At 39.8% G+C, this 26817-nt stretch overlaps 2 protein-coding genes across 2 annotated transcripts; both read right to left on the bottom strand.

The window, feature by feature from the left end:
* Positions 1 to 467: 467 nt before the first annotated feature.
* Positions 468 to 5811, bottom strand: cluap1 (clusterin associated protein 1). The gene is made up of 13 exons (XM_070960707.1): positions 5713 to 5811; positions 5105 to 5178; positions 4890 to 5001; positions 4435 to 4519; positions 4152 to 4331; positions 3710 to 3805; positions 3242 to 3325; positions 3000 to 3133; positions 2646 to 2787; positions 2162 to 2234; positions 1945 to 2055; positions 1759 to 1808; positions 468 to 869 (listed from the first exon to the last, which is right to left on the bottom strand). Exons 2-13 carry the CDS (start codon positions 5124 to 5126, stop codon positions 693 to 695), a joined length of 1266 nt encoding a protein of 421 aa, XP_070816808.1. The 5' UTR covers positions 5127 to 5178; positions 5713 to 5811; the 3' UTR covers positions 468 to 692.
* Positions 5812 to 10960: 5149 nt separating this feature from the next.
* slc5a5 (solute carrier family 5 member 5) lies at positions 10961 to 22266 on the bottom strand. Its single transcript, XM_070960760.1, has 17 exons — positions 21996 to 22266; positions 19353 to 19773; positions 18818 to 18883; positions 18550 to 18601; positions 17896 to 17963; positions 17352 to 17506; positions 16770 to 16910; positions 16123 to 16252; positions 15739 to 15827; positions 14643 to 14755; positions 14326 to 14396; positions 13962 to 14048; positions 13521 to 13723; positions 13171 to 13268; positions 12851 to 12936; positions 12339 to 12422; positions 10961 to 12204 (listed from the first exon to the last, which is right to left on the bottom strand). Exons 2-17 carry the CDS (start codon positions 19716 to 19718, stop codon positions 12082 to 12084), a joined length of 1932 nt encoding a protein of 643 aa, XP_070816861.1. The 5' UTR covers positions 19719 to 19773; positions 21996 to 22266; the 3' UTR covers positions 10961 to 12081.
* Positions 22267 to 26817: the final 4551 nt, after the last annotated feature.

Raw genomic sequence — 26817 nt, forward strand, 5'->3', positions numbered from 1 at the left:
TTAGAGGACCACACTGTGTTTTTAACTCTGCTGTACCATTGAGATAAGTACTACTTAGTTGTTAAATTTTCATTAATATCTAAATGTCAAGAAATGTGATTTTCTTCCATTTCTTCCCAAATACAACAACCACAAGGTCCTAGACAGCATAGTTTGCATTTCGAGTTCATGTATGTTATTACACACACACTTTATCTTGTTGCAACCTTTCCTATTCTGTCAGGTTTGTTATTCAAGATTTTTTTTCCCCCACTTGAAGTAATTTTTCACCACACATTGAGCATCCAAACAGAATAAAATCTCATTTAGATATAATTGTGAAATGATAAATTAGTTGAATGTACAGTATTTTCCTTTAAAAAGCAAAGAAGAAAACTGTACAAAAATGAAATACTCATCCTCAATATATGATTGGTTGACTCTAAACTGTATGTATGCTGTAATACTGAGTCAAGGGACACAGAAGAGATATTACATTTCAAATATTTTATTGGCATAAACAGTTTACACAAATATTCAAAAATAGGAACTATATTGATACTTGCAATAACAAGATGATGTACAGGGTGAATGTTATATTCTACGGATATTTCTGAGAAGTAATTAGATGGTCTGATCTGAGCTGGAAATCATCTGTGTGTGTGCGTGCGTGCGTGCGTGCGTGCGTGCGTGCGTGCGTGTGTGTTCTTCACTCAGAAGTCATTGTCACTCTCCTCCAGCAGAGGTGGTCCCATGCCCCCTCTGGAGGGGCGAGCACCCCTGGACACAGGGCCCTCCAGAATGTCATCCTCCAAATCCCTGCTCTCCCCCTCCTCGCCTTCCTCATCTTCCTCGTCATCCTCGTCCACATCAATCTCACTGTCTTCAGTCTGAAACAGCAGGCAAGTAGGAACACACAGTGGCAACAACAATTACAAGAAGCTATAGTTCTCAGTGCAGTCAAATGATTAAATATGTCAACTTTACTTTCAGCTGCAATTACTCAACACACAATGTATAACTACAACAGGGATGGACATGTTTTCACTCTAACTAAGCACGGACCCAGCTAAAGTCTCACAAACACGTCAATCTAATCACTAAATCGCTTCTTCAGCCGCTATGAAAACACAGAACTGTTTTAACAGTGAATCTAAACTGGGACATGTCCACCTGGAGCCACATAAATGCAGCAACCAGTTAAACCATTTACCTAATTTAAAGGAAAAATCCTTTCCAAATTTCTGCATAAAAACAGCAGTACCAACTTATGCTCTACCTCATTGCTGCATTCACACTCTATTGAGGACTAATGAGGATTAAATCCCTGTCCAATGTGAACAATCTCTTCTGTGTAAGAGAATGTCTGAATGGATTTTTCCTTTAAAAACACAGAAGAACAAGGAGTGTCCTAGGTCCTGGTCCTCGACAAACCTTTCCTTTCCGTTGTTTTTTGGCATACAGGTTTGATCTTCTGGAAACAGCTAAAGAGGGCTTTTAAAAAACAAGTGAATAACACCGAGAGGTAAGATACAGAATAGAGTCTGAGATGAAAAGAGCTATATCAGAGCTGGTGCAAGGGACACTAAAAATGACAAAAAGTGAGCAGCATGAAATTCTGTAGCAAGAAAAACAGCACAGAGGGCGCCATCTAGGGCCACTGGGAGCAAAATCAGCAAACAGGTGTTTCATTTTTCTAAGCTGGCCACGTCAGGCTTAGTTTAAGAAGAAAGAAGAAGGATGTATTGATCGTACTGATGTTGTTATGACAGCACCAACCTCATCACTATCACCACCTTGCATGTTCCCAATAAACCGAGCTCCTCTTCCTATGAAGCAAAGAGAAGGATGTTGTTAGGTAAAGTTTGTTGGTAAGTTTAAATATATATAGCACTTATTTTTATGAACCGCAGACACCATAGGAAACCAATCAGAATCATAGGAAGCGCTCCCTTGTCTGTGTACCTGCCATGATGCCATTTCTTGTGGGCCGTGGCTTCGAAGGTCGACACTCTTCCATGTCGCTGTCTGACCCTTCATCCTCTGGAACGTCCATGTCAGAATCCTCATCTTTCACTGCAGAAAACACAGTTTATGAGCGACATGTGTGAAATCCTAAAAAGTGGTTGAGATCATGCAACAACTGCTTTGCTTTCACAGTATGTGTTATTGGTTGTCTCACAAGAACTCCTCATCAGATCCCTCTCCTCCTCCCTTAATTTGTGCTGCATCATCTTCAGTGTGTTTTCAGCCTCCTGTAAGGAATGAAATGGACAAATACATGCAGCCTGTAATCCAGTGGGCCGGTGAGAAAAGACTACTTTTGTACGAGCCTTCATACATCTGTCAGATCCACTTTGTTGAATTTGTTGGAAAATGTCTAGCCATGCCTTAATATAGCACAGTAGTAGAACTATGGTTTAACAATTGTTAAAACAGATTGAGGAGGATTGATTAGAGGGGCTAAATGGACGGAAAGTAAAGTTCTTTATTCCATTCACAAGAAAATTAATTTCCATGTTTCTGTATTTGACATTTTTAGATTTTTGTGTGTTTCAAACACATTTTTGCGGACCAATACAGGTCTCCGATACATGTCTGCTGAGGATTACTGGGGCAAAGTGTAAACATGTTTAAGCAAATGATGTAAAAACGCACACACGCACCTCAAACCTCTCCTGCTCCAGTCTATGGTATTCATCCAGCTGAGACTCCAGGAAACACAGGTTCCTGAACTTCTCCACAAAAGTGTCATATTGCTTCTGCAGGTCTTCCTCAATCTTCTCATATTCATCCATGAAGGCCGGCCTAAAAAAAAAGAGAGAGGAACAAAAACAAGCCCTCAGGAGGGTGTGAGCACACACGTACTTATTTGTGGGTTGTAGGTTAAAGTTTTGTTTCTTTGCGAGTCAAAGAAAGAGCGCAGTGTAAAGTGAGCAAAGAGTGCAAATAATTCAACTTATTTACCCAAATCATTGTGGAATCATTCCTGTGTGTTACCTGTCGGTTTGTGCACTGACCTGACACTCTGCAGTGTCTGGAGCCTCTTCCGATTCCTTTCCAGCTCCTGCTTCTTCTTTTCTATCTTATTGTCCAGACTGCTTTCATCAGACACAACGTTACCCAGCATGTCTTTTGTCTTCTCCACGCTTTCCTTGACAATGAGCACAAAGCCATGGTGGAAAATTCAGAGCCATTCCATAGATAAAAACAAGTCCCGTATGATTTTTTTAAAATGAGGGTTGTCAAGATAAATACATACCAAAACCTCCTTGATGGAGGCTCTCAGGGCCTTTTCTGTCTCATTGATTTCCAGAGGTCTGGCAATGGCTGCGGTTCTCATTTCCTGTGGGAACACTAAATATGAGCAAACTCCTGCAACACCTACATGACTATACTGACGTCTTTCCAAATGGACTGTATTGCAATTGTACGACTGTTCAGCTTTGGTTCACTGCTGGAAAACAAAGCCACATTATGCTACCAGCCTCATCAGCACTCACAGTGGAATAATCATGTCTTTGTAGACCAAGCTGTGACAAGCGGTCTGGGTGTAATGCATGCAAAGAAAACCCATGAACACTTGCTCTCAGTGTCAATTTTGAATTTTGACCTTACTGAAGGATTATTAACATATTTATTTATTTATCTATTTTACTGTTGTGAGGACTGAGGATCAAGGAAAATGGAAACAAGTTTGTTTCCACTGTTCATTCATGTTTGCCCTCACCCTTAGGTCCACCTCTTTCCCCAGTAAATCATACAGAGATGCTCCTTTAGACGTGACTTCGGATGCTAGCTGCCGAGCTGCTTTAAGATCTGAAATCTGACATTAAGACAGAGAAAGACTTAATCAGCAACACGTAGTTTGCTCTTCTACCTAGAATTTGATAAAAGGAACGGAAAAAGCGAACAGGAAATGGCTCAGAAAACTGAAAAGGCTAATAATATCAAACTTAAATACAGAGGAATACAGAAACACAAAATGAACAAAAGTTAATAAAACCAATGTGAAGGCGGTGCACATTCACATCTGCTAAATTGCACACTGACTCAACTTAAATGTCTCTCTCGCTCAACTTTCTTAAACTGATAGTTTAGTAAGTAAGCTTATAAATGAAGTGACATATGACATATGCGTAATATAACATTACACAATGTAAAAAAGTCACCCGTGAGCCAAGGTCGAACTTGAACTTGCTGTTGTCCTCTTCGATTCGGTCGCCCAGGGCCATCTGCTTGGTTTTCATGGCGCTGTACAGCACTGAGGTGATCTTCAGCATCTCTCTCACTGCGTAGCCATCAGCCTGGTAGAGACGCTTTGTGTTCAACTTGATATGAGCCTTAGTTGCCTGCAATCATATGAGACACTGATTAAGACAGACCGACTAACGGCAGGCTTCGATAGCTAAGTGTGATCTGTACATTCTGTGTAAACTTGAGAAAAGACGTCACCATAAACTGCGCCACGGCCTTGATGAAGAATATTCTGTCTGACTCTGTATCTACATCAGTGGGAATATCCATCTGAGGCTCATATCTACAAGTGATGGGAAAGAGAGAGGAGCAAAAGACAAAGAGTGAAATCTATCACAGTATCCTCCATTCCATGGATAATGCCAATACATATCTTTGACTGTTTTACAGTAAGAAAAAACAGACATTTGATCCAAACCAGGGGCAGGCAAAAAACAAAGTACAGAGCAAATGTAGATAATGTACACCCTGGGATCCATATATTACAAAGTACAATTTTAATTCAATTAATGCTAAACAATGTGTGCAAAAATACACTGAAAACAGAGAAAACTGAGTGGTTATTTGCTAATGGATCAGTCGGTGGTGTACAGTGACCATCACAGATTGGATTTTCTACACTTGAATTGGGAAGTTGTTCAGTTCAATCATACCTCTTTACAAGCCATATTAGGATTTCTGCCACTAAAGTGAAATTTGGTGTTCTGAAGTTCTCCATAGATATAAGCCGAGGATAGCCCAAGGCCCTCATCATTTCTGTGAAATCTGTCAAATGAAATTCAACAATTACCACACGTATACATACACAAAACACCATATCATGTTTATTATTACATACAACGAGGAGCTGATACGGAGTATCACTTACTTCTTAAGTCTCTGAAGGACATTTTGACCTGCGAGCACTGTAACGTTACAGCGAAACATGCGCTGGTTCCTTCTCTGGCAGAAAAGGAGAGAGGATGTATTTACAGTCAACCAAGCACCTGACTAGGCTCATCAATTTGTCTTTGAGAGTCGGTCAAAAATAAGGATCCAGGCTGTCGTAATTACGTCCTCTCAGACAAATCTGTAATTTGGGGCTCAGGTTAACTGTTACATGAACACAGCTGATTAAAAATTCTGATCTTCATCAGCATTTTAGGGAGGCAGAAACTAAAAATGATCCTTAGCGTGCTCTAACAGAATCCTTAGTGATTAAACAATTAGGATATAAATGCTAAACAATGTATGTTTAACCAGCAAACGAGTATGTGAATGTAACGACATTGTAACTATGTTAGAAGACCTGTCTCCACATAGCTTAGCTAACGTTAGACTGTGGCAAGATGGAAATTAGCAAAAAGCTAACGTTTGGTGTAGCCGATTGTTAACCGCAAGTCATGCTGTTAGCAGATAACATTTTGCTGTAATACCTGGTTAGCGGTTAACAAATGTGGCATATCGTGTTTGTGTGAGTGAAAATGGTTTTGTTACCTGCCGTTGGATTAGCTGAGCTAGCTTAGCTTTAGTTCGCCTCTACCGCAGATGGTCTCTATGGAAACCGACTTTTGTCTACGGAAGCTTAAGGTAGTCAAAAAGACCGGCGAGGACCTTTTTGTACAGTGGCAGCAGGACCAGCTGTTACATAATTTCTGATAATAATTGGGGTATACGAATTTAATATTATTTATTTTTATTTATTGGATATACCAATTTATTAATGGACTTTGTTTAGCCTGACGGATTCTCTCAACGTCATATATGATAAAAAAAACAATAATAATAAAATAAAAATCAGAAACTCCCCTTGTTGAACAGAGGGTGGTGCAAGCAGCTTGGATGTTTGTGCATCTTCTTGTTTCTGTTCAGCCTCCGTAGAACTTTCAGGGTGCATTGATGAATGTTGGAGGAGCTTACTTGTGTGTGTTGCTGTGTGGCACGTTCTCAGAAGAAATAATACATTGTGCTTTATTTTACCTGCAGGCGAGAAAAAGCTCCACATCGCATTACATTTCCTGTCTTCAAATTTCTCCTGTTAAATAGGTATTCACAGACATGAGACAAAGGCCAGTTAAGGATACATAACTTCTTAATCAACAAACCAAAGGCAGAGGTTGAGCCTCAGCTATGTTACATTTAACTTTATCAGGGTCAAGGGCATAAAGATGATCCTATGAAACACTTGTTGGGGAAGCACTATCCAACACAACTCCAAGTATGTTGCAAAAGTGCTGTGGATAAGAAGTGCCTTGTTACTCTTGCAGAGGTTAATGAATTCAACAGCTCAGGAGATTCAGACACAGGTACAGGATCATCACCTGCCTCACCTCCTTGCTTTGATGTCCTTGGTGACCCGACTATTATTGGGAACCTTCAAGTTAAGTAAGGATTCAATATTTGAAAAATCTACTTTCAACAATTTTCAAGTTTAGTGATAATTCCAGTTATGTTGGCAAGATATTATTTGTATGCTCATTATTCCCATCAGTTTCCATTAACACCAAAAAGAACACTGTAATCTTATTACACGAACGCTTGTTCAACTGGTCTGGAAAGCATGCAGAAACTGAAGGGATCACACATCCTTTCACACACAATATGCTTAGTTCTGTAATACCATCAGGCTCAAAATCCTTCTGCCTTACAGCTATAGCCCAAGCATTCCTTAGTATGCCAATAATTAAGAGTGCATTATTAAAGTGTCTTTGACTCTTTCACTTACATAGTCACAAACACACACAAACACACAAGGTCTGAGAAGCTCAATGTATCTACAGGTCTACCTGCAGAGGTATATGGACAAGCTGGTGGAAGGGACAGGCCGTGCTCTGCTGCTGAAGATCGCACAGTTGCATGTTAACATCTTCATTGAGCAGGAGGCCAACGTGGCCCTGGCGGCCATGGTGCAGAATTGCAAAAAAAGTGGAGTCCTGAACGTGCTACTGAATACAGGGCTGAGGTAAGACCACAGCGGCAGATCAGAATCTATAAATAAGTGTACTGACAGCAGCATTCAAAGGAAATAAAATGAAACAAAGGGAGTGAATTTGTCTTTGTCCTTCCTCAGCCACCTGAGCTCTGCAGTGAGGGCCAGCACAGCTCAGCAGCTCCACTCACTGGCTGACATACTGGGACCAGAGACAGTCTTTAGCAAAGGGAAGACCTTCACCCAGCAGTTCCTTAGGACTGTCTGTAAGATTTCTATGGACGCTGCCACCGAAGTCAGGTCAGTTATCATGCTGTGCATTGGTTCACAAGGCTCAAAGGTATATGATCTGATGCCTTTTGGTTTGTGATAAATTCTCTTTTTTCAGTCTCGTGTTTTGTACACTGAATTAAGAAGCATGTTTCTCCACAGGCCCCACGGACATGCTATCCTCCAGTGTCTGGCCCTTCACAGGGACTTTATGACTCTGTGGAAGGACATCATTGCAGATAAACATTGACGTCTGCTGGAGAGGATCCTGAGGAATGCAAAGAAGGAGTAGAAGTGGGGACGATGAAGGACAGACAGGGCGACTGTTTTAATGTAGCTGAGGTAGCTGAGTGGAATTAAGTATAACCACACTCAGACATTAAACAGACGGTAGCAACAAAATAAAGAGTTGCCAAACAAATACACCTTCATGTATAAAATGATTTTGTTTGAGTCAGGATTTTTATATTGGATGTGTTTGCATTAGGCAAAGATATTATAGCAGCAAGTGCAGTCATAGCCACAGTTTAAGAGAGACTCATATCAGAAAATAAAAGATATGGAATTTATAGTTAAATGACCAAATAATCAAATGTATAATTTATGAAGCACAGACCTTAGTCATTTATTAATCGGCAAACAAGCAGTTGTATCCCCAAACAGAGATTAAATGTATATTATTAGAGAAGATTTAATTAATTGTTAAAAAGTCACTTGAGATGCTAAGAGTAATTTAAGTCACTTTACTCCTCTTTCTTTCACTCTTCTGGACCCTTTGATTTTTCTTTTTTTTTTCCTCTGTTTTTGGAACACATGCATTAAGTGGGAACTTTTTTCTTTTTCCATCATAATGAAAATTGTATTTCAATTCTAATTCCCCACTGACTCAGGCAATAAAAAAAGTAAATGCACGGAATTTAAGAGTTACACAATCTGCATGATGCCTCATCTCTTTATCATATCTGAGATTACAAATCACTAAATCAGTTGTGGGTTTGACCATTGAGACGAGAGCCTACTTCTGAACAAAGGCTGGCTAGGTCTGCACGACCTCGAGGATAATCTTCATGGCTTCATGATACATCATTGTCTAATACTGATATTGTAATTATAAGCAGTTGTAGAAAGTAGCTACATGCTCTTCATGAATCAAGTACTAGTATACCACCATTTCATGGTATTCATGTTCCATTTTAAGGTACTTTATACTTTTTCTGCACTACACTGCAGGAGGAAATATACACATTACATTTATTTTTCAGCTATTGTTACTAAAATGAAAATTAAGCTGTTACATAAAAGCTGATATGATTTGCTTACAAATTACAACTGCTATAAGAAAAAAATACCCAGTAGTATACTTTTAACTGAGTGAATGGACACTGAGTAGTTCCTGCATCTTTTCCTCCTCTGGTAAGAGGCTTCAGTGCCTGTTAATGGTGCAGTAATATTTGTGACCACAGGGAGGCGACACCTCTCCCTCTGCGTCAGAAGCCGTTCATATCTATGGGCTGCACTCCTGACGCAGAGCATGATGGAGCAAACTGGTGAGCCACCACACAACAACAACAACCCGACTGGAAATGAACCTCCTGCCTGCGGCCTCCACAGTAAACGCCTAAAAGAGCTGGAGAATGCCGCCCTGCAAACCACTTTAATATCACGGATGGAGACGGAATCTGGGGCTGACGCCGGGAGCTGGACGGCGCAGCAGTCCGGGGAGGGCGAGCAGTCGAACGGCGTGTCCTTGAACCACCGGTCGGCCCCTCCGCAGCTCAGCGCGGACACCGAGGCGGAGGAAGTGGAGTCGGGTAGCAACGTCGTCAAGGAGCGTGTCGAAGAAGAAAGGACCCTGACGGACCATTTGAACAAACGGCTGCTCTCTTCGTTTCTGGAGAAGCTTAACGAAAGGGACCTGGCGCTTCCCGGTGTTCAGCGCCTGGACTGTGCTGTAGCGGACGAGGACTCTAACAGGGCCGCAGATGAGTGGTGAGGCACCGGGCTGAAGAACCGCAGCAGCAGCAGCAGCAACATGGAGGTGGCTGAGGGATTCAGGACCAATGTGCACGGAAGCACAATCCCACGACATCTAAGACAGACCTTCTGTTAGGCCTTCTAATTCATTGTGGAAGATAGATTGTCTGGAAATGTTATGCTTACTTTTGTATAGTGAGAATGGGTGAAAGCTGAAGAAAATGCAATAAATGACCATCCTGTGATATGAGGCGCTTTTGTACTCATTGGTTTCATGTAAACGGCAGCCATAATGGATGTGTGGAAGTCATGTGTGTGCATCTGAATTTAGGAGTGACATTCAGTCAGCAGGTGTCAGTATACGCTAAAATATACTTTAATACAGCACAGTACTCGGAAGTGAAACTGCAAAAGCTCAATGAAGATGTGAGACAGTGGTATAAACGCGTGTCCTACACATACATGGTTATTTTCTTCTATATATGACACAATATGACGTTAATGTACTTTTGTAGAAAAGCACCAAAGTTGAAATTAAGTTGCTTCCCGTGAGCCTGTTTTGAAAATGAATGTTCATAACTGCATAAATAGAAACAAAACCACTCCTTCTCCAAGGAAGTGATCCTGTCCAAATACGTAACCATCTTTCATTAACTTCATTAAGCCAGCCAAAAAATTATCGCAGTATTTCAGTTTGAAAATACACATATAGGTGAAAAATTATATACTATATTGGTAACAGACTCATGAGCACATAAAAGCTACATATTTACAGTAATAAGACTCTGTCTCATGTTACTTTACATCTGCTATTCTCAGTTTGATGTACCCACTGTTTTTGGTCTCATATTTAGTTTAAATATCAAAGTATATACAGTAAATAAGAGATTAGAGTTAGACATTCACAAAAAACAAAAATAAAGTTAGATAACACTGAGATGTGAGTGAAGCAGAAGCAGCCATGAAGCAATAATCAGATATGATATTCATTTAGAGATAAATAAAGTTAAGCCTCTCGAAGCTGCTCTCTGCATCTGTCTCCTAACTTCATGACACAAAATAGTACATTCTAGTACTGTACTTAAGTAGAAAATTGAGATGCTTATACTTGAGTATTTCCATTTTACGCAACTTCATAATTCTGCTCCACTGCATTTCAGGGTCAAAGTTTTAGTCCACTACACTTGTCTGACTGCTTTAGTTCCTGGTTGGATGGATAAAATGAGTCAATAAACAAGGAGAATAAAAAAGTTACTAGATACTTTAAAGATTACTGTTTTCCATACCTTTCCTGCCTGGTGTGTACCATGCAGCTCCCACTTTGGTGACTTCTTCGGCTAAATAATGTGATCTTTTCAAATCCGATGCATTATGTAGATTAAACTACTCAACAGTCTATGGAGCTAAAATGATTACAACCATAAGCATCGACAGCAGTAAAATGCAACGTGCACATTAATGCAACAGTAATATTAAACCAAAAACATCACAGGAAAACACTGACAAGGACCATTTGATTGCAGAATAGGCTGGGGATTTTAAGCATGAATGTAATCACAGACAGAAAACCTTGTAATGTGGGGTATGTTTTATTCATTGCTGTTAAGTTGTGCATTAAGCATGTACTCTAAAACCTCCTTTAAAATACAGAGAAGGTGTTTCAGCTGTGGCAACAAGCAGCAATTATGGGTTAAATGCTAAATCATAGTGAAGCAGCAGCACAAGTTTTGATTGAACATTGCACGGTTTGTTTTATTGCTTATGAATTTGGCTTTTCATTTGCAGGAGGAAGATTTTGTTATTTCTTATTTCAGAAGCTGCATATTCTCGCTTCAGTGTTCCACCACTGAAACTGGAGCCGACTATTGGCTGAGCAGACATGTGAGCAGCAGCAATCAAGGGAGCACTTCATATCCACAAAGTAATATTAATAAACTACTCACAACAGAAGATGTGTTTCATAACTCTTCCTTTGCTTCTGTGTATCCACTTTAGGATATAGTAGAGTTTGTTCGCATATAACGCTGCTGTTTATGGTGAATTGGGTTGAATCATTATAATGAGGGCGCTGCCGAAAGATGCTGTCTGTGTATGGGCTGGATGAGCATTGGACTTTGAACTTGTTAGCTTTTATGAGACCTTCTGTGACTGAAAATGCATCTGATATCTTTACAACCCTTTCTGCATTTCACATTTATGTGGAAAGCCATAACTGGCAGGGACATCTCCCATTTAGAGGATTCAAACAGTATCAACATAGTCAAACTGCTGCGCATTTAAAAGGAAGCTTTAGAGAACATAATGAGAAGAGCTGAGCTCAGAGTGGAGAACAAGGAAGCAAGATCTGACATACTGTTAATGCACACACAGCCCAGACTCTGCCTGTCACATATCCATGAACACCGGCTGAAGCACAGGTGTGCTTTGCTCCAGATATGGGACATACCAGAATGAATGTCCTGATGAAAGAGTCTTCCAACATTAAAGGAATTCAAATAACACCAGAGGGTATTTGAGTGGAGTCTATACATTCCTTGACACATGAGAAAGACCTTTATTCACATTTTAAGGAATAGATTTTTTTTAAAAAACAGTCTTTAAAGAAACAGCAAGTACTGAAAAAGGTTTTGGCTACAAGACAAGGAAATGTCATCACTGCATTTTGGGGAAAAAAAACTTCAGTTGTCCAACATCTAAATTCTGAGTGGTGATTTAATATTCCCAACATCTGTTAGTCCTTCCTCTTTTTCATTTGAATCTTTTTTATGCAGGTCCCTCAGAGGTACAAGCTGCGGTTTATCTGCTGCCCTGTCACCCTGCAAAAAAGACCAAGATGCTGCTTTTAAACCAGAAAAAAAACCAGAGTTCATACCTTCAGTATGCTTCCAAGTGAAATGAATTACACTTTTCCTAAGTGATCATTTCTAATTTTAATAATTAATTTCTTTACCTGGTTATTGCTGTCCAAGCTCTCATGTGTATCCCAGCATGCATTGCGCAGAAGGCATGGACACATCCTGGACATTGCTCTAGTCTTTTAAAACAAACACAGTCAGCCAACACATTCACATTCATACATGCTGTGTCAATACAAATGTGCTCCAAAATGATCTATTGATAACAATACAGGGGTTAGAGTCATTTTTCTGGACAATTTACAAATATTCCACTTGGGAACAAAACCTTTCATTAAGAGTCTCAGGTGCACCTGAGATGCATGTATTTGGACAGTGGAAGACAAAAAGAGCAGCTGGTGGAAATCCACATTTAATGGAGAAAATGCAGCCCCCATGCATAAAATGTGAACTCACCAGTCCTAACTAGCCAAAGATAATAAACAGATAATCTCCTGCATTCATTGAGACGTCTGTTTCATCCTGTACTTCAGTTCTCCCACTGTTCTGCATCTACACAAATGAAACAAGGGGCACCTAAGTCATAGGCTTGTGATGTAGTACTTACTCTGCGCCCTGACGGGACCTCTACTTGCTTTTTGTTCAGATCCCACCATAACAGACCCTCTTTAATATGATTCCTCTTTGTTGGCCCTGTGTGTGGAGAGACACAACAGTTCTTGTTCAGCTTTCCGAGCTGAATCACGCTCTTCTCGTATTGTATCATAAACAGAACTTTATCGGTTTTTATTGTATGGCAGCAGTGTTGGGTTTCCATGAATGTTGGTTGAGATATCTAAAATATGGGCAATTAAAACAGGTTCTGAATAATGTACCATTGTGTGTCAGCAATTTTCAAATGTGACTTTAGTGTGTTTATCTTCTTACCTGTTGCATAGCTCACTATCAGCCCAGCTATCACCACCGAACTTGTCGCCATGGCACCGAAGTAGAGGTAGGACATGGAGTAGAAGTTATGCAGGCCCCTAGTTTTAGAAAAGACAGTTTTATTGCTCTAACTTGTGTCTAGGCCTGTGTTAGGACTTGTTTTCTTTATTTCATCTGACATCATCAATCTATAAATTACACAATCCAGACTGAATTTCTCATTTATCTTATCTCACTTTGACTTTGTTTCAGCACAAATAAATTGTGATTACTGACACTGATCTCCATCTTTAACCAATGCAAACCACATGGGGAAAAAGCAGTTGTGTGGCCTTGTTGGACTCACTGACCCCTGGTTATTGGGGCGCAGCGGGGTGGAGATGGAGTGTTGATCCTGGGGAGGGCCGCTGCTCTGAGTGATGTTGCTGGGTCCACACTCGCCTGCGAAGCTGGGCAGGACACCCATGGTCTCCTCACTGGGCGGGTAAAGAGTTGAACCAACAGCCAGCCACAGAGAGACGCAGAAGCCCACCAATATTCCCAGGAACGCCCCCTGAAAGATCAAGTAGAAGCTGTCGCAGATGATGTGAGGCAGTTTGAGGCAAATGGGATGTGGCACATCTTTGTTAACAAATTTTGTTATCCATCTACGCAAGTTATTTTTGAGCACACCCCTTACTTCTGGCTTTTACTTCAAGGATTTAAAGCATGCTCCATAATGAAAATTTCTGGGGTTTCCTGGATAATAAAACAACTACGGGGTACAACACATGACAGATCTACTCACTCACCAGCCTGTTTGTTGCTGGGAAAAACATACCCAAAATGAATACGCCCAGTAATGGACCGCTGACCACACCCATGACAGTGAAAGAGCCCTGAACAGAGAAGACACAAGCAGCTCTGGACACTCAGCCGAACACTCCACTGAGACATTATGACACAATATGAGTTCAACCCGAACCATTGATCATCAGCCCAGAGGTCAGAAAACTAAATAACTTAGCCAAAGAGTTCTTGCTTTCATTATGGGTTGTATGAGGCCTGCACATTGTGTTCTACTTAAAGCTCTTTCAAAGCTACATTTGTACAAAAGATTGGAGGTTGCACAATGCATTGAATAGCATGCAATATGGTATTATTTAGCTAATATACCTGAAGTACTCCCCAGTCCAGGAAGGAGGAGAGAGCAGCTACTGTGATGCAACCAACTCCATACAGCAAGGCTTTGAGAAAAAGCAGAATTAATACTGAAGTAATGAACTGTCAAAATGTTATCTTTTGCATCCAACATGGTACCAAAATAAACAGGAAGGGGTATCATCTCCTCCTGAGTCAATGTGAAATGTAATATGACACTTTCCTGACTTATATCATGACTCTTTTGGCTTTAAAACAAAGGTGGTTTTATGAATACATGCGAGAGTAAAACAACTGAATGAAGTGGATAAAGTCAGAGAGGATCAGCCTACACAGTCCTCTGGAAATGAGGATCAGTTTCTTCTGGGTCATGTGGAGCAGATGAGGTCGCAGCAGGTCCTCCATCGTTACTGCAGCCATTGCGTTGATACTCGTGGAGGCCGTGCTGTGAAAAAGACTTGTGGTCACCAGTTTTCCCACCACAGCAGCGCACTGGCTATGTTTAGACATTAGACATCGGGCACAAAGCTCATTAAGTTTTTTTTTTTTTTTTTTTTTAACCACCCTGAAACTACAGAAAGTACTACTTTTAAAGTTCCAAAGAAAAGTAAATGCAGAAAGTTACCAAATATAGAGCCAATAACACAGCACCATGCACAGGCTCCTGCCAAAGTATTTTTGGCACTACCACTAGGGGTCGCCATAATTAATCAAATTCTCCCTGTATTTTTAATGGGCTGGAAATAGTTCCCTGCAGTGGCATCCTGCTATTTTAAAAGTAATAAAGTAGTAATACAACAGTGTAAAAAAAAAAAAAAATACTGTATTATAAGCAAAAGCCCTTTATTCAATAATAAATAATAAATCTTATTACAAATACAAAAGTATCTGCCAAAAAATGTATAGGTGTATGTAGATGTACTCACAAAAACTGTGTTGAAAATTTTATATAACATTTGTATATTTTTGTTTATATTTATACATTAATGGATAATGTATACATGGCCTGTACATTTTACAGTTGTAGCCACACACGGTGAAGTTAGTTTTAAATATTTTATATACAGAACGGTCAGGTAGTTTAGTCCAGTGGTTCCTAAAATAGGGGTCAGGCCCCTCTGAAGGGTCACAGGATAAATCTGAGGGTCAGTGAGATGATTAACAGAGCAGGAAATAAGAAAAACTTCTTTCTGTACTAGAAAATTTGTGAAATACACACAATAACTAAATGTCCCTCTTTGAATCTCAAACATCACAAGTCAAAACATATTCATCTTAACCTGAAAAGTTACTACTAACTATAACTGTCAGTACAATATTTCCCTCTGTGTAAGTAAAAAAAGAAAATTGAAATTCTTCTGTTCAGCCACTGTTCCTACAGTATTCGGGGGAAACCTGTCATAAGTTTAGAAACCAAGTCTGAAATACCTCAGAGTCCCACTGTATGCGCAGGCAAGGAAAAGACCTGGAAAGCCAGGGTGACTTCTGAATATGTCCAACACAAAGTACGGCATATACTTCATTCGACGAAAGAGAGAGAGGGGGAAATAAAGGAAAAGGAAATGTCTGTGTTAGAAAAAGAAATGACTTCCTGTTGTCCTTCATTGAATAAAATCAATTCATTGTTCATTTTGCAAATGAATTTTCTCATATTCCTGAGTCACTAAACAATAAAAGGTAATTTTTTATCCCGCTTAAAATCTATAAATTGCTCTTCGGCTTTCAGCGGATTTGACCGTAGCCACATCTATAAACAGATCATGCCGTAGTCTTGCATAAGTAGGGATATTTATTCTGGAGTGTCTTGAGTACCAGATCAGGGGCAGAAATCCTCCCAGACTGCAGCGGATCACAGTTGAAGTAATAAGCAAACATGACAATTCCACAGATTCCTGCACTGGACACAATCAGGAACAGACCCACTTGGTTCACAAACATGGCCCTGCAATCAAAAGCAACATCATTTACCCACCAGGAAAGAGAAGAATGCCCCGAGGATGGCTCAATAATCATAAAATCTACCATTTCAAGCAATTTGGTGAAGCTTGGCAGGCTGCTGTATGTTTTTTAATGTAATTTCTGAGAAATTAGATCCTTACCGCTGCCTTGCTTTCCGGCAGTTTGTTTAGTTGTTTGTCTGACCTGCTTGTTTTGTGCTGTATTGTCTCACTCTTGGAGCTTAGATTTCCTCACCTGCTCCTCATTGGATCTGTTTGCCTGCAGTGCTTCATCTCCTGGCTTTGACCCCTGTCTGCCTTTTTGATGTGACCTTCCTCACAATGATCACAATGCAGGGGTGGATTGTTTCGTGTCTTGGCCTTGGCCAAGCCTCAGAATGTCTCTAGAAATCTGTAGCTGCTTTTCTAATTTCTAATTTAACTAATCTAATTCTATAAACTCCACTTCATGAAAGCTTTTAATACAGTAGATCTTCAAGTGCCAACAGGTCACTCACTCACCACTGAGCCTCTCTTTCTGATCTGCAGGAGATGTAGCGCTGGACTTGAGCTTGGTTCACCCCATACATGGACAGCCAAACCATTGAACCCCCAACAGTCAGACTCCAGAAAGTATAGCGCTGCCGTGGATCAATGTCAAAGCTGGTAGAAAACATGATTGAACAAATCAGTGACACTCCACTCTTTACAGCCTCTTTGCATTATAAATATAAAAATATGTTCCATATTCAGTACATTTAAATGTGCTCATAATCTTGCCAACATTTTTAAAACCTCTAAGTAAAGTTTGACAAAAACTCTTAACTCCAGGTCCACGTACAAGCTTTTTCCAGAGCTTTTCACAGCATCTCATAGACATGAAGACCGTCTTTGAACAGAAATGTAACTGATACAGTTAAACCTGTCACAAAACTGAAGTTCAATGCTTTGGTTCTGTGACGACCTGTGAGCAAAGTCTGTCCACCAAGGTGTGAGATTTGGTTGAAAGCTCTCGAAAAACCTGCTACGTGGACTTTGAGTTAAGATCTCTTTAGTCAAATGTCTGTTTCCTCAGTGAAATGGGGAAAAAAACAGTGTTTTTACTCATTGAAATTAATGCGCGATCCATTGTTGGCGATGTCCAGTACCCGTGCAGGACCACCAACCAGGACTGTGCCATGGATGAAAATGGCCACAAAGCCCGATAACATGACAAGAATCTGGAACACATCAGTCCAGATCACAGCTTTCATGCCACCCTGTTACAGACATATTATGGAAGAGACAGACAAAAGCAGATTAAGGGCAACATGTATTCATTGCTTATGCTGTTCCACTAGTTCCAGTACTGTTCACATTACAGTCACACTTCATATCATATCAGTAATGATTCCCAATAACCTTACTATTAACTTTAATAAATTCTGTACATCTGGCCAGGTCTCTTGGGAAGAGGCCTGTGGCGTTGTTAAGAGGTCTGTCAAACACGTAGAGGACAGAGGAGTCCTGCCAGCTGTGCTGCACCCTGCCAATACACACATCTGGATGCACTTTTGAGTTTGAGCAGAACCCAGTCCTGTTTGTTTAAGAGTGCATACTGTGTAAGTGTAATATTGGGTTGATGAGATGTAAATAAATGTGTCCTCACCAGCGTGGTGTACAGGGTGCAAATGATCCCAGTAGAAAACAGAGACACCCACAAGTTGAGTCCAGTAGCTGAAATGACAAACAAACACAGTTGTTAATGTGTTATATGGAATATTTAACATTTTATTAATAACTAATAACTGATGTTGAACGCCCTCACCTGAAAACAAGCTTCATCCACACTGCTTAATATTAAGATGAAGCAGTAATGAGGTTAACCTTAAGGTTAACCTTTTACAGTACAGGTAATAGCAGAACAGAAGACAAAATGTAAACTCATGCAATCAGTAGTCCTAATATGCTTTAAGAGGATAATTTTCAATTATGTGATGGCTCTCTTGCAGGCAGACAAATCTCATGAAAATGACTTTTAATTAAATGTATTATTATCGTTATTCCAAGGCAGCAAAGATGCTTTGAGCATGTCAGAATATAACAGTACAATTAAAATCACTTCTTTGACAAAAAGCAGTTTAGTTAATTATTGTTTCACCTCACCCTAAACTAAGGACAGGAAAAGCTCTGATCAAACAATCGGTTTCAATGATTACACAGATGCTAAACAGATTTTTATTCCCTGTGTCGAGCTAATCTCGCACTTTGCCAGCGCTGCGATTAAGTGACAGACAGAGGGGCAACAGGTGATGTCTCTTACCTTGGTTGAGGATCAAGGCAGGTGCATAGATGACGATCCCTGTGTAAAGCAGCTAAGACAAAGGAAACAACTGTGATAGTCACTGGATTAAAGAAGCTTAAGAGTCATGCTTGGCTTGTGCAAATCAAAGGACTGCTGCCTTGGAGATGACTTGGCAAACACAGTCTGACTCTGAGCCAAAGCAAATATTTGCATGATTAAAGTCGAGAAAAGGTGTCATTCAACTTATAGCACAGAGTATGAGAGAACACAGTGATGTCTGTCTTACTGTCGCCACAATAAACTGGATACTCCCCAACAGCTGCATCCCTCTGCCAAATCTCATCTTCAGGTACTGTGACAGGCAGAAGGCTGGAGTTATAACACAGCACAGTATCTCTGCACGCATCCCTCATCCTTCCCCACCTCTTCTATTCATCATGTTTAATGACCCACAGGTGCATTTCAACACCGTGTGAGAGAAATGTGGACCCTGTCTCTGCACTGGTTAGAAATACCTCCTCTGACTTTAATGATTCTCCTGATAAGTGCACTATCATTGAAAACTAATAAAATATTGCTGTTCCTTTGATAATTCTTTTAGAATATCCATCCATTATCTATACCGCCTATCCCTTTCGGGGTTGCGGGGGGCTGGAGCCTATCCCAGCTACAATGGGCGAGAGGCGGGGTACACCCTGAACCGGTCGCCAGCCGATTGCAGGGCCTCTTTTAGAATATATTATTTCTAAACAATACAAAACTGCAGTCTTCCGATCAGGTTAGAAGAATCTGAAATTAACTGGGGTACTGTTCATTATAACCTGATTGGTGCTGGTGATGCCCAGTCGAAAGAAAACTGGCAGGAAGAGATAAGCTGTCAGCAGGGAGTTGATGCTTTGTCCCAGACACATGTAGATGAATTTAAAGCCATAACGAGAAGCCTCAGAGGGAACACCCAGAACCTGGACCGCTGACATAAAACTAGCACAGAGCGACAGCCCAACGGGCACTGCTGGCATGCTCCGACCACCAGTGAAGAAGTCATCAGCTCTGGCGTCTGTGCGGCTCTTCCTCAGGGCCTGAAAGACTCCAATGGCCATAGACACGAACAACATGGCAGCAAAGACTGCATAGTCAGCCAGGACGAAGCCTGAACTGGATGGCTCACTGGCAGACCGCTTTTCCATGATTCTACTTTGAGGCACTTTGTCTTGTAGTTTGGTGGATCCAGGTGTTTGGAATCTGTCAGAGTGAACGAGAGTCAATCAGTGACCACACAACGACTGATGGAAACACAAGGCTTACAGTATACTGTTTGTAATCTATTCTAGGTGATAGCTGAAGGATTTCGACATCTCAAATGTGATACCTTGCGACAGGAAGTAGATGACAGTTAGTGGTAAAAGGCACTGGTTATCCATGCCCTGCTCTAACTGCTAAACAAAAACTGATGGAGTCTTTGCTGCTTCTGTCTCAGCCCTCTGGAATCATTTTCCCTGCTCTGTCAGATTTGCTGAATCTTTGGACTATTTCAAGCCGCTTCTAAAAACTCATCTTTACAGGCAAGACTCCAGGACCAGAGCTTTGTTTTGGTTTATTTCAATTTTATTATTATTATTTTGTCTGGTCTGTCTCTCATTGTTCTGTGTTTTATATTGTGATGCATTTTTCCCTATTTATTCATTTTTATCATTTTTGTGTGTGAAGCAGCTAGAAAGTGTTATATACTTAAAGCTTTACTTACTTAGTTTATGTGTGAAAGAATAACATTTATTTGTTGCTTCATGTAATTTCCCCAGACAAGGACTAAATAAAGTAAATAAGTTACAAGTAAACAAACAAATCATATTTTATCCTTGACTTCTGCATGGTTGGCAGTTCGATCCCCAGCTTTGGATTAAAGTCCACTGACCATTTAGTGGATTGGCTCATAAAAACATTGTTCCTTAGTGCTTTGGGTGGTTGAAAGGTGTCTTTACCTTTCATCCACAGAGCAGCTGCTTTGATTGTACACTGGAAAGATACATTGGGAAGTCAAACAAAGGTGTTGGTTTCTTTGTAGATAAAAGAGCTTGGTCTGTACCAGCTCTATATGGAAAGTGTCCTGAGACAACTTCTGTTGTGACTTGGCGCTATACAAATAAAATTGAATTGAATTGAATTGAATTGAATTGAATTTTTTTTAGTAGTTACTATTGCCAAACAAAATAAGATCACTACACATGCTCAGAATGCTCTTGATGCATCCTTGATGTTGACTTTATCGCCACGTACTGGCCCGGAGTGCTAGCTCGGATGTGGAATTGGAATTGCTTTCGGCTTCCTGTGTGTACAAAGGTGTTTTATTAAACAAAGATCATGAGCACAGAATTGAATTGAAATAATGCAAAATAAAATAATGTATTTTTGCTGAAAAAAAAAAAAAAATCACGAACAATTAATTCATTATTTAAACTGTAGAATAAATGAAAGACCTCCTTTATGACCACATTTCCTTCTTCCCATCAATTCTTTTGCTTCCTGTCATGATGAAAATCTTTGTATATTTTCTCAGTTAAACAACAGCATCTGTTACATCACAGAAAACTTTAAATGCCTGCGATTAAAGTCAGAACTAAAACAAAAAGTAGCCTCACATTCTTGAACTGCTGCAAAAGACGAGAGGAGTTTGGAGTGAATGTACATACGAAGCATCTGACTCTGACACTGCAGGTCGGAGTTTGTGTCTCCTACCAACAATCAAAGAAAACAATCAATCCAGTGCAATCAGTGCTCTGTTTTGGTCAATATTTTCCCAGCATTAACAATGATGATCTTTCCCTGGACCAAGCTTTCCTTACTTAATTCCCACCATGGCATAACCAGACCACAACCGTTCCCTAAATTTACTACCAGTGTGTCTTCATCTTACTATAGCTGAACCAGAGAGATGCTCATATGGGCTGCTGACAAATGCTGTGTGTGCATTAATATAATGAGTGCTCCAGTAAAGTAATGATCAGAAAGACTGCTTTGAGTATTATCGTCCAGGAATAATTTAAAATACATGAATCAGAGAAGTTTCAGGTGACAAAAAATAAATACAAAATTAATATTTATTTCTAAATATTTTTCTCTGATTGAAACCTGTTCTCATTTGATTTCTTTCACTTGTAAAATACAAACTGGAGAGAGTGGGATCTTGATTTTCAATATATTTTTATATGTGTAATTAATGGTAGAATTTAAGTTGAAATAATAATAATAATAATAATAATAATAACAATAATAATAATAATAAGATGTACTAGTATGCTCCTACCACAATATCCTTTCATTAAAGTGAAGTGGGTTTTAGATGGTACATTATTGTGAATATTCTATAATATCTGAGTGGTCAGTGTTTTGTAAAACACTCTACCAGTGATTAATCTGCAGTGTTTTATTCTAATTACAAAGCTGAATTAAAATCTCGAAAGACTCACCACTGCTACTCCATTCAGTCCAGTTGCTTCCACTCAGTGAAAGAGGAATGTGCTGACAGCCTTCTTCAAAACTCAGCAGCTGCTTTGCCACCATACACCTTCTTTATGAACGTGCACACGCATGTGAGGTGTGCACGCACCATGAAAATTCCCGTCAAGGTTCCTCCCTCACAAAGGCACTCAGGTGTGTATGGTGAGAGTGTCAGATTGGGCATACACTCAGAGGTGCATGACCAAAAACCAAAGAATGGTGAAGGAGCTGTTGAGGAATGCAGGGACCTGCTGGAGAATTAAAGTAACCTACTTTCTGCAGCACATGACCCTTGTGGTGTGTGTGTGTGTGTGTGTGTGTGTGTGTGTGTGTGTGTGTGTGTGTGTGTGTGTGTGTGTGTGTGTGTGTGTGTGTGTGCTTAAGGCAGATAGAAATTATTCAGTAATAATGTACTGATTAGTCTGTGTTGAAAATATGACCTACTGTATTGTCTTCTTGCTGCATACTGCACTAGTAGATCTTAGAGGGCTGCAAGTAACTAGAACTAATTAGAATCATTGATAGTCTTAAAGTCTGCAAAGTCATAATTTCACAGCGCTCAAAATGACAACTTCAAAATGTCTTAGATGTCTTGTTTTGTCTGACCAACACACCAAAACCCAAAGATATTCAGTTTACTATCAAAGAAAATATGAACATATTCACATGTGAGAAGCTGTACCAAGAGAAATCTTGACATTTTTGCTCAGAAAAAAAAAAAAATTCTTAGAAGTAATGAATTGATAACTAATTAATCAACTAATTGTTTCAGCAGCACTGAAAATGCAGTCAAATGTAGGCATTTTTTGCTAACATTGCTCATTGTGGCCATTTGAAGCTTGCTTGTGATATTGACCTATAATAATGTTTGACTTTGACCTGATTTGGCTGTTTGGCAACTGTATCTTGTTATGATGGGTGTGGGTGTGCTGATGTTTCTCACTTTCACTTTTTTTCCTTTTCTTGGCCCCTTTCTATAGTTCAATTTCTGATCCTGTTTGTCCTACACAGGCAACATGCAATAGGTGCTTCGCTTAGCTTAGGAGCATTTCTTGGCAAGTAGCAGCGGCTTCTGACTCACTGCAGAGAAACAGTCCAGCATATAGCCCTTCATAAAATGGTGAAGATCAAGTATTGCTGTGGCATTATCCAAGCCCATCATGGCATCACACAACATCAAATAAAGCAAACCATAAAACTGAAACACAATAAAGTTCATAAAACAAGTCTATAAAAGTGAAATAAAAGTTAAAGTTCATACAATATCTATGTAAGTGGTTTAGTTTGCTGCTTAAGTAAATAAGAAAAAAAAACACCAGACTTGAGTTCCTCCAAAATCTTAAAGGATGCTTGCGCATGTTGTAGTTTTTAAGAAGATTTCAATTATAGAACTGATTTTGTTGGCATGAATGCCAACAAATCCTGTGAGGATGATCCAAAAGCTCTGAGTGTTTGACTGTAAAACCTCTGTTATCTTTGGTCGCTATTCTGGACCTTGAAACACCCACAAGTATACTATTATGAGATCTATGGCTGAACATGGGTCTATTACATAAGGCGGGGTGAAGGAGGCTGAAAATGGGTTCTGTATTAAATCTTAAAATCAACTCTGAAGACAAATGACATAATAACATTGATTCATATCAAATTATAGAAGATTAACAGTTTGTTTAACCTAACTCAGAAAGGTTTATATGGATATTGGACACCTGAAGGACAGTCTATAGTCTAGAGTTTATAAAAGTTGACTGTCACATTGCAGTGGGAGCATGTTGAACAATTAAGAAATAGTATGATTCAGTTCATTCAGGACAATAGTCAAAATCCATGAGCATGAATCCAACAATATCCCTCATGGCAAAAAGTGACAATGTGAATGCTGACCAGAACAAACCCTGCCAAAACAATTGCAATCATCATCCGGAGGACTTGCAGTTTCTAAAAATTACAACGATTTCTTGCAAAATAACAAGATTTTCTAAAAAGCTGGCAAAACGTACAGTAAGTAATTTCTGGCAGCAACAGTGCTAAAAAAATTGTACTTGTGATCAAGTTGGTTCTGTTGACTAACTGACCTGCAGGTAGTACTAGAGAGACGCGTCCACTCAAGGCAGCACCAGTATCAATGAGCTCAGTATTATTGAGGCAAAGTGCTCATTAGATGGATTTGGATATTACACATAACTCTTCAAAAGAACATTTTCTGTCATGCACACTGGGTAACTCTTCTTCCTTGGTGGTGTCCCTCAAAGCTCATTTCTCGGTCCCTTTCTGTTTTCTGTATACATGCTACTTCTTGGCCAGATTATTCAAAATCATGATGTTTTACTGTTTTTATGCAGATGACACTCAGCCTTTAAAACCCACACATCCTGGCAGCCTAGCTAATCTCACAACCTGCCTCTCTGATATCAAATGCTTCAGATAAATCTGAAGTCCTCCAAATTTCATATAATATTATGCAGGCTGTTAGGAATCAAGGGGTAACACCTGATGCTAAGAATTGCTGTTGCTCCTCTCCAAAAGGTTGTGTATGATTTTATTCATTTTCTTCTTGCTTTTATTTTATTTTTATTTTATTTAGTTTTATTTCTGCTCAAACTTATTTATTTTATTTTATTTTTACGTCCTCTGTGCTCATTTACTTGGCCTTTTTCTAATTTTATCTGCCTTATCTGGTTTAATTTTTTCCTTTGTAGTATTAAGAAAAGTACTATATAAATAACATTTCTTATTTATTATTAAGTAGAAATCTTGATGTCTCAGTGATACTAGATGGAAGATAAGGAGCCTCCTTGAATCATTAGTTAGTTTCTGACGGATGCACAGACACTGACAGACCAACAATGCATGTCAATAGGCAATGATACAGTATTTATTCAAAGCTTAGCTTCAACCATTAAACTTTGACTTCTGTATTAAGTTTTTAATGTCTTAAACTCTTGAATTTCACTAATTTTGGCATGGCTCTTGGAACGGCAATGTTGGCTGTCTTTCGGTTGGTTTGTCAGTTGTCTGCCACTTGGTCAAGGCTCAAATTTCTCAGAATATTTTGTACTTTTGTGCATGGTCCCTGAGAGATAAATCCTACTTATTTTGGATCTACTTGAACCTTTTTCTAACACCACCATGAAGTTGAAGTTGCATGATATGTCTCAACAACTATTGGATGGATTGCCATGACATTTGCCATTGACGTTCATGTCCCTCTCAGGATGAATCCTAATATCTTTTCATTGTGCACCACCATCAGATCCATCCATCCATTATCTATACCGCCTATCCTTTTCGGGGTTGCGGGAGGCTGGAGCCTATCCCAGCTACAATGGGCGAGAGGCGGGGTACACCCTGAACCGGTCGCCAGCCGATTGCAGGGCCACATGCAAGGACAAACAAAAATTCACACTCACACTCACACCTACGGACAATTTAGAGTCACCAATCAACCTAATGAGCATGTTTTTGGTCTGTGGGAGGAAGCCGGAGTACCCGGAGAGAACCCACGCATGCACGGGAAGAACATGCAAACTTCACACAGAAAGGCCCCGCCTGACCCGGGGATCGAACCGGCCACCTTCTTGCTGTGAGGCACGCGCACTACCTGCTGCTCCACCGTGCAGCCCCACCATCAGATCAAATCTTTTAAATTTGTAAAGTACTTTAAAATTAATGATATTCCCATCGGCCTAAGCTGTGCTTTGTGTTTAGTACTAATTAGCAAATGTTAGCATGCCAACATGCCAAAACTTTGCCCGCATGATAAACATTGTGCCTGCTAAATATCTGCAAGTTAACATTCAGCTCAAAGCACCACCACCACTCCACCCTAAACTCCACCACTCTCAGGACTTCACTGCTCTTTTTGCTACCTTGGGTGGAGCAGTTGTTAGGAGTGTCTAAAAGTGCCACAGATGTTTTTACATTTGAGTTAGTTGAAAGCCTGGTGCATCTCATACAGATACTGAAGGGTACCTTGTGTGTCTGGTATCTGACCTGGGATACCCTGGGACCCTGGGAAAGAGACTGGGCTCAAATATGCTGCTTTGATATTGTGTTATCAATTCAATTCAATTCAATTTTATTTGTATAGCGCCAAATCACAACAGAAGTTGTCTCAGGACACTTTCCATATAGAGCTGGTACAGACCAAGCTCTTTTATCTACAAAGACACCCTCATCAATGATCTAAATCTGTGCCAGAAGCTGAGTCATTATGTGAATTCTGGCTCAGCATTTATTCTACATAGAGGAGATGTTGGTTTTAATACCTGATACTCAAATGAAAGACTATTTTTAAGATTAAAATTTAAGATTATTTATCATGCATCACTTAAATGTATTTACTAAAACCATCATTTAATGTGTACCCTGAAAAGACATGAACATAGACAAACAGCGACACCATTAAGAGGAACTAGGCAGAAAAATTAAACATGGGACCAAAAACGAGTCAGAAGAAAAATCTGTTATTAAAGGGTCATGTAATCCAAACATTAAAATGTTTGCAGTTCAGACCAGATGGTTTTCAAACAGCTCTAACAGGAAACTGCTAAAACCCACACTGCTGAACAGGGAAACCACAGCAGTCAGCTGCTTCTCTTTTCCTGTAATGTCAGATGAGTTTTTTTGTATTAGAGTTGCATTTCCTTTCACTCGAGGAAGACTGTAATTCATTGTGACTGTGCTTGCTGCCTTATGTGTTTTAATAAAGCTTTTGCCACCCCCACTTGAATTTGCTGTTCTGTTGTGTTTTTGTCCCTCTGGCTTTCCCTCCAAAATTTCTGTTTCACA

This window comes from Chaetodon trifascialis, chromosome 4, assembly GCF_039877785.1.
Source record: "Chaetodon trifascialis isolate fChaTrf1 chromosome 4, fChaTrf1.hap1, whole genome shotgun sequence".
NCBI lineage: Eukaryota > Metazoa > Chordata > Actinopteri > Chaetodontiformes > Chaetodontidae > Chaetodon > Chaetodon trifascialis.

Coding starts and splice junctions, on each gene's coding strand:
- cluap1 (XM_070960707.1), bottom strand. CDS start 5,126: ATGTCCTTCAGAGACTTAAGAA. Junction 4,332..4,434: donor AGGCCGTGGCGCAGTTTATG/GTGACGTCTTTT, acceptor ATATGATTGCAG/GCAACTAAGGCTCATATCAA. Junction 2,056..2,161: donor GGATCTGATGAGGAGTTCTT/GTGAGACAACCA, acceptor TGTTTTCTGCAG/TGAAAGATGAGGATTCTGAC.
- slc5a5 (XM_070960760.1), bottom strand. CDS start 19,718: ATGGAAAAGCGGTCTGCCAGTGAGCCATCCAGTTCAGGCTTCGTCCTG. Junction 14,756..15,738: donor GCATACAGTGGGACTCTGAG/GTATTTCAGACT, acceptor TCTTTTTCACAG/CACGGCCTCCACGAGTATCA. Junction 14,397..14,642: donor CCTCATTTCCAGAGGACTGT/GTAGGCTGATCC, acceptor TTTTTCTCAAAG/CCTTGCTGTATGGAGTTGGT.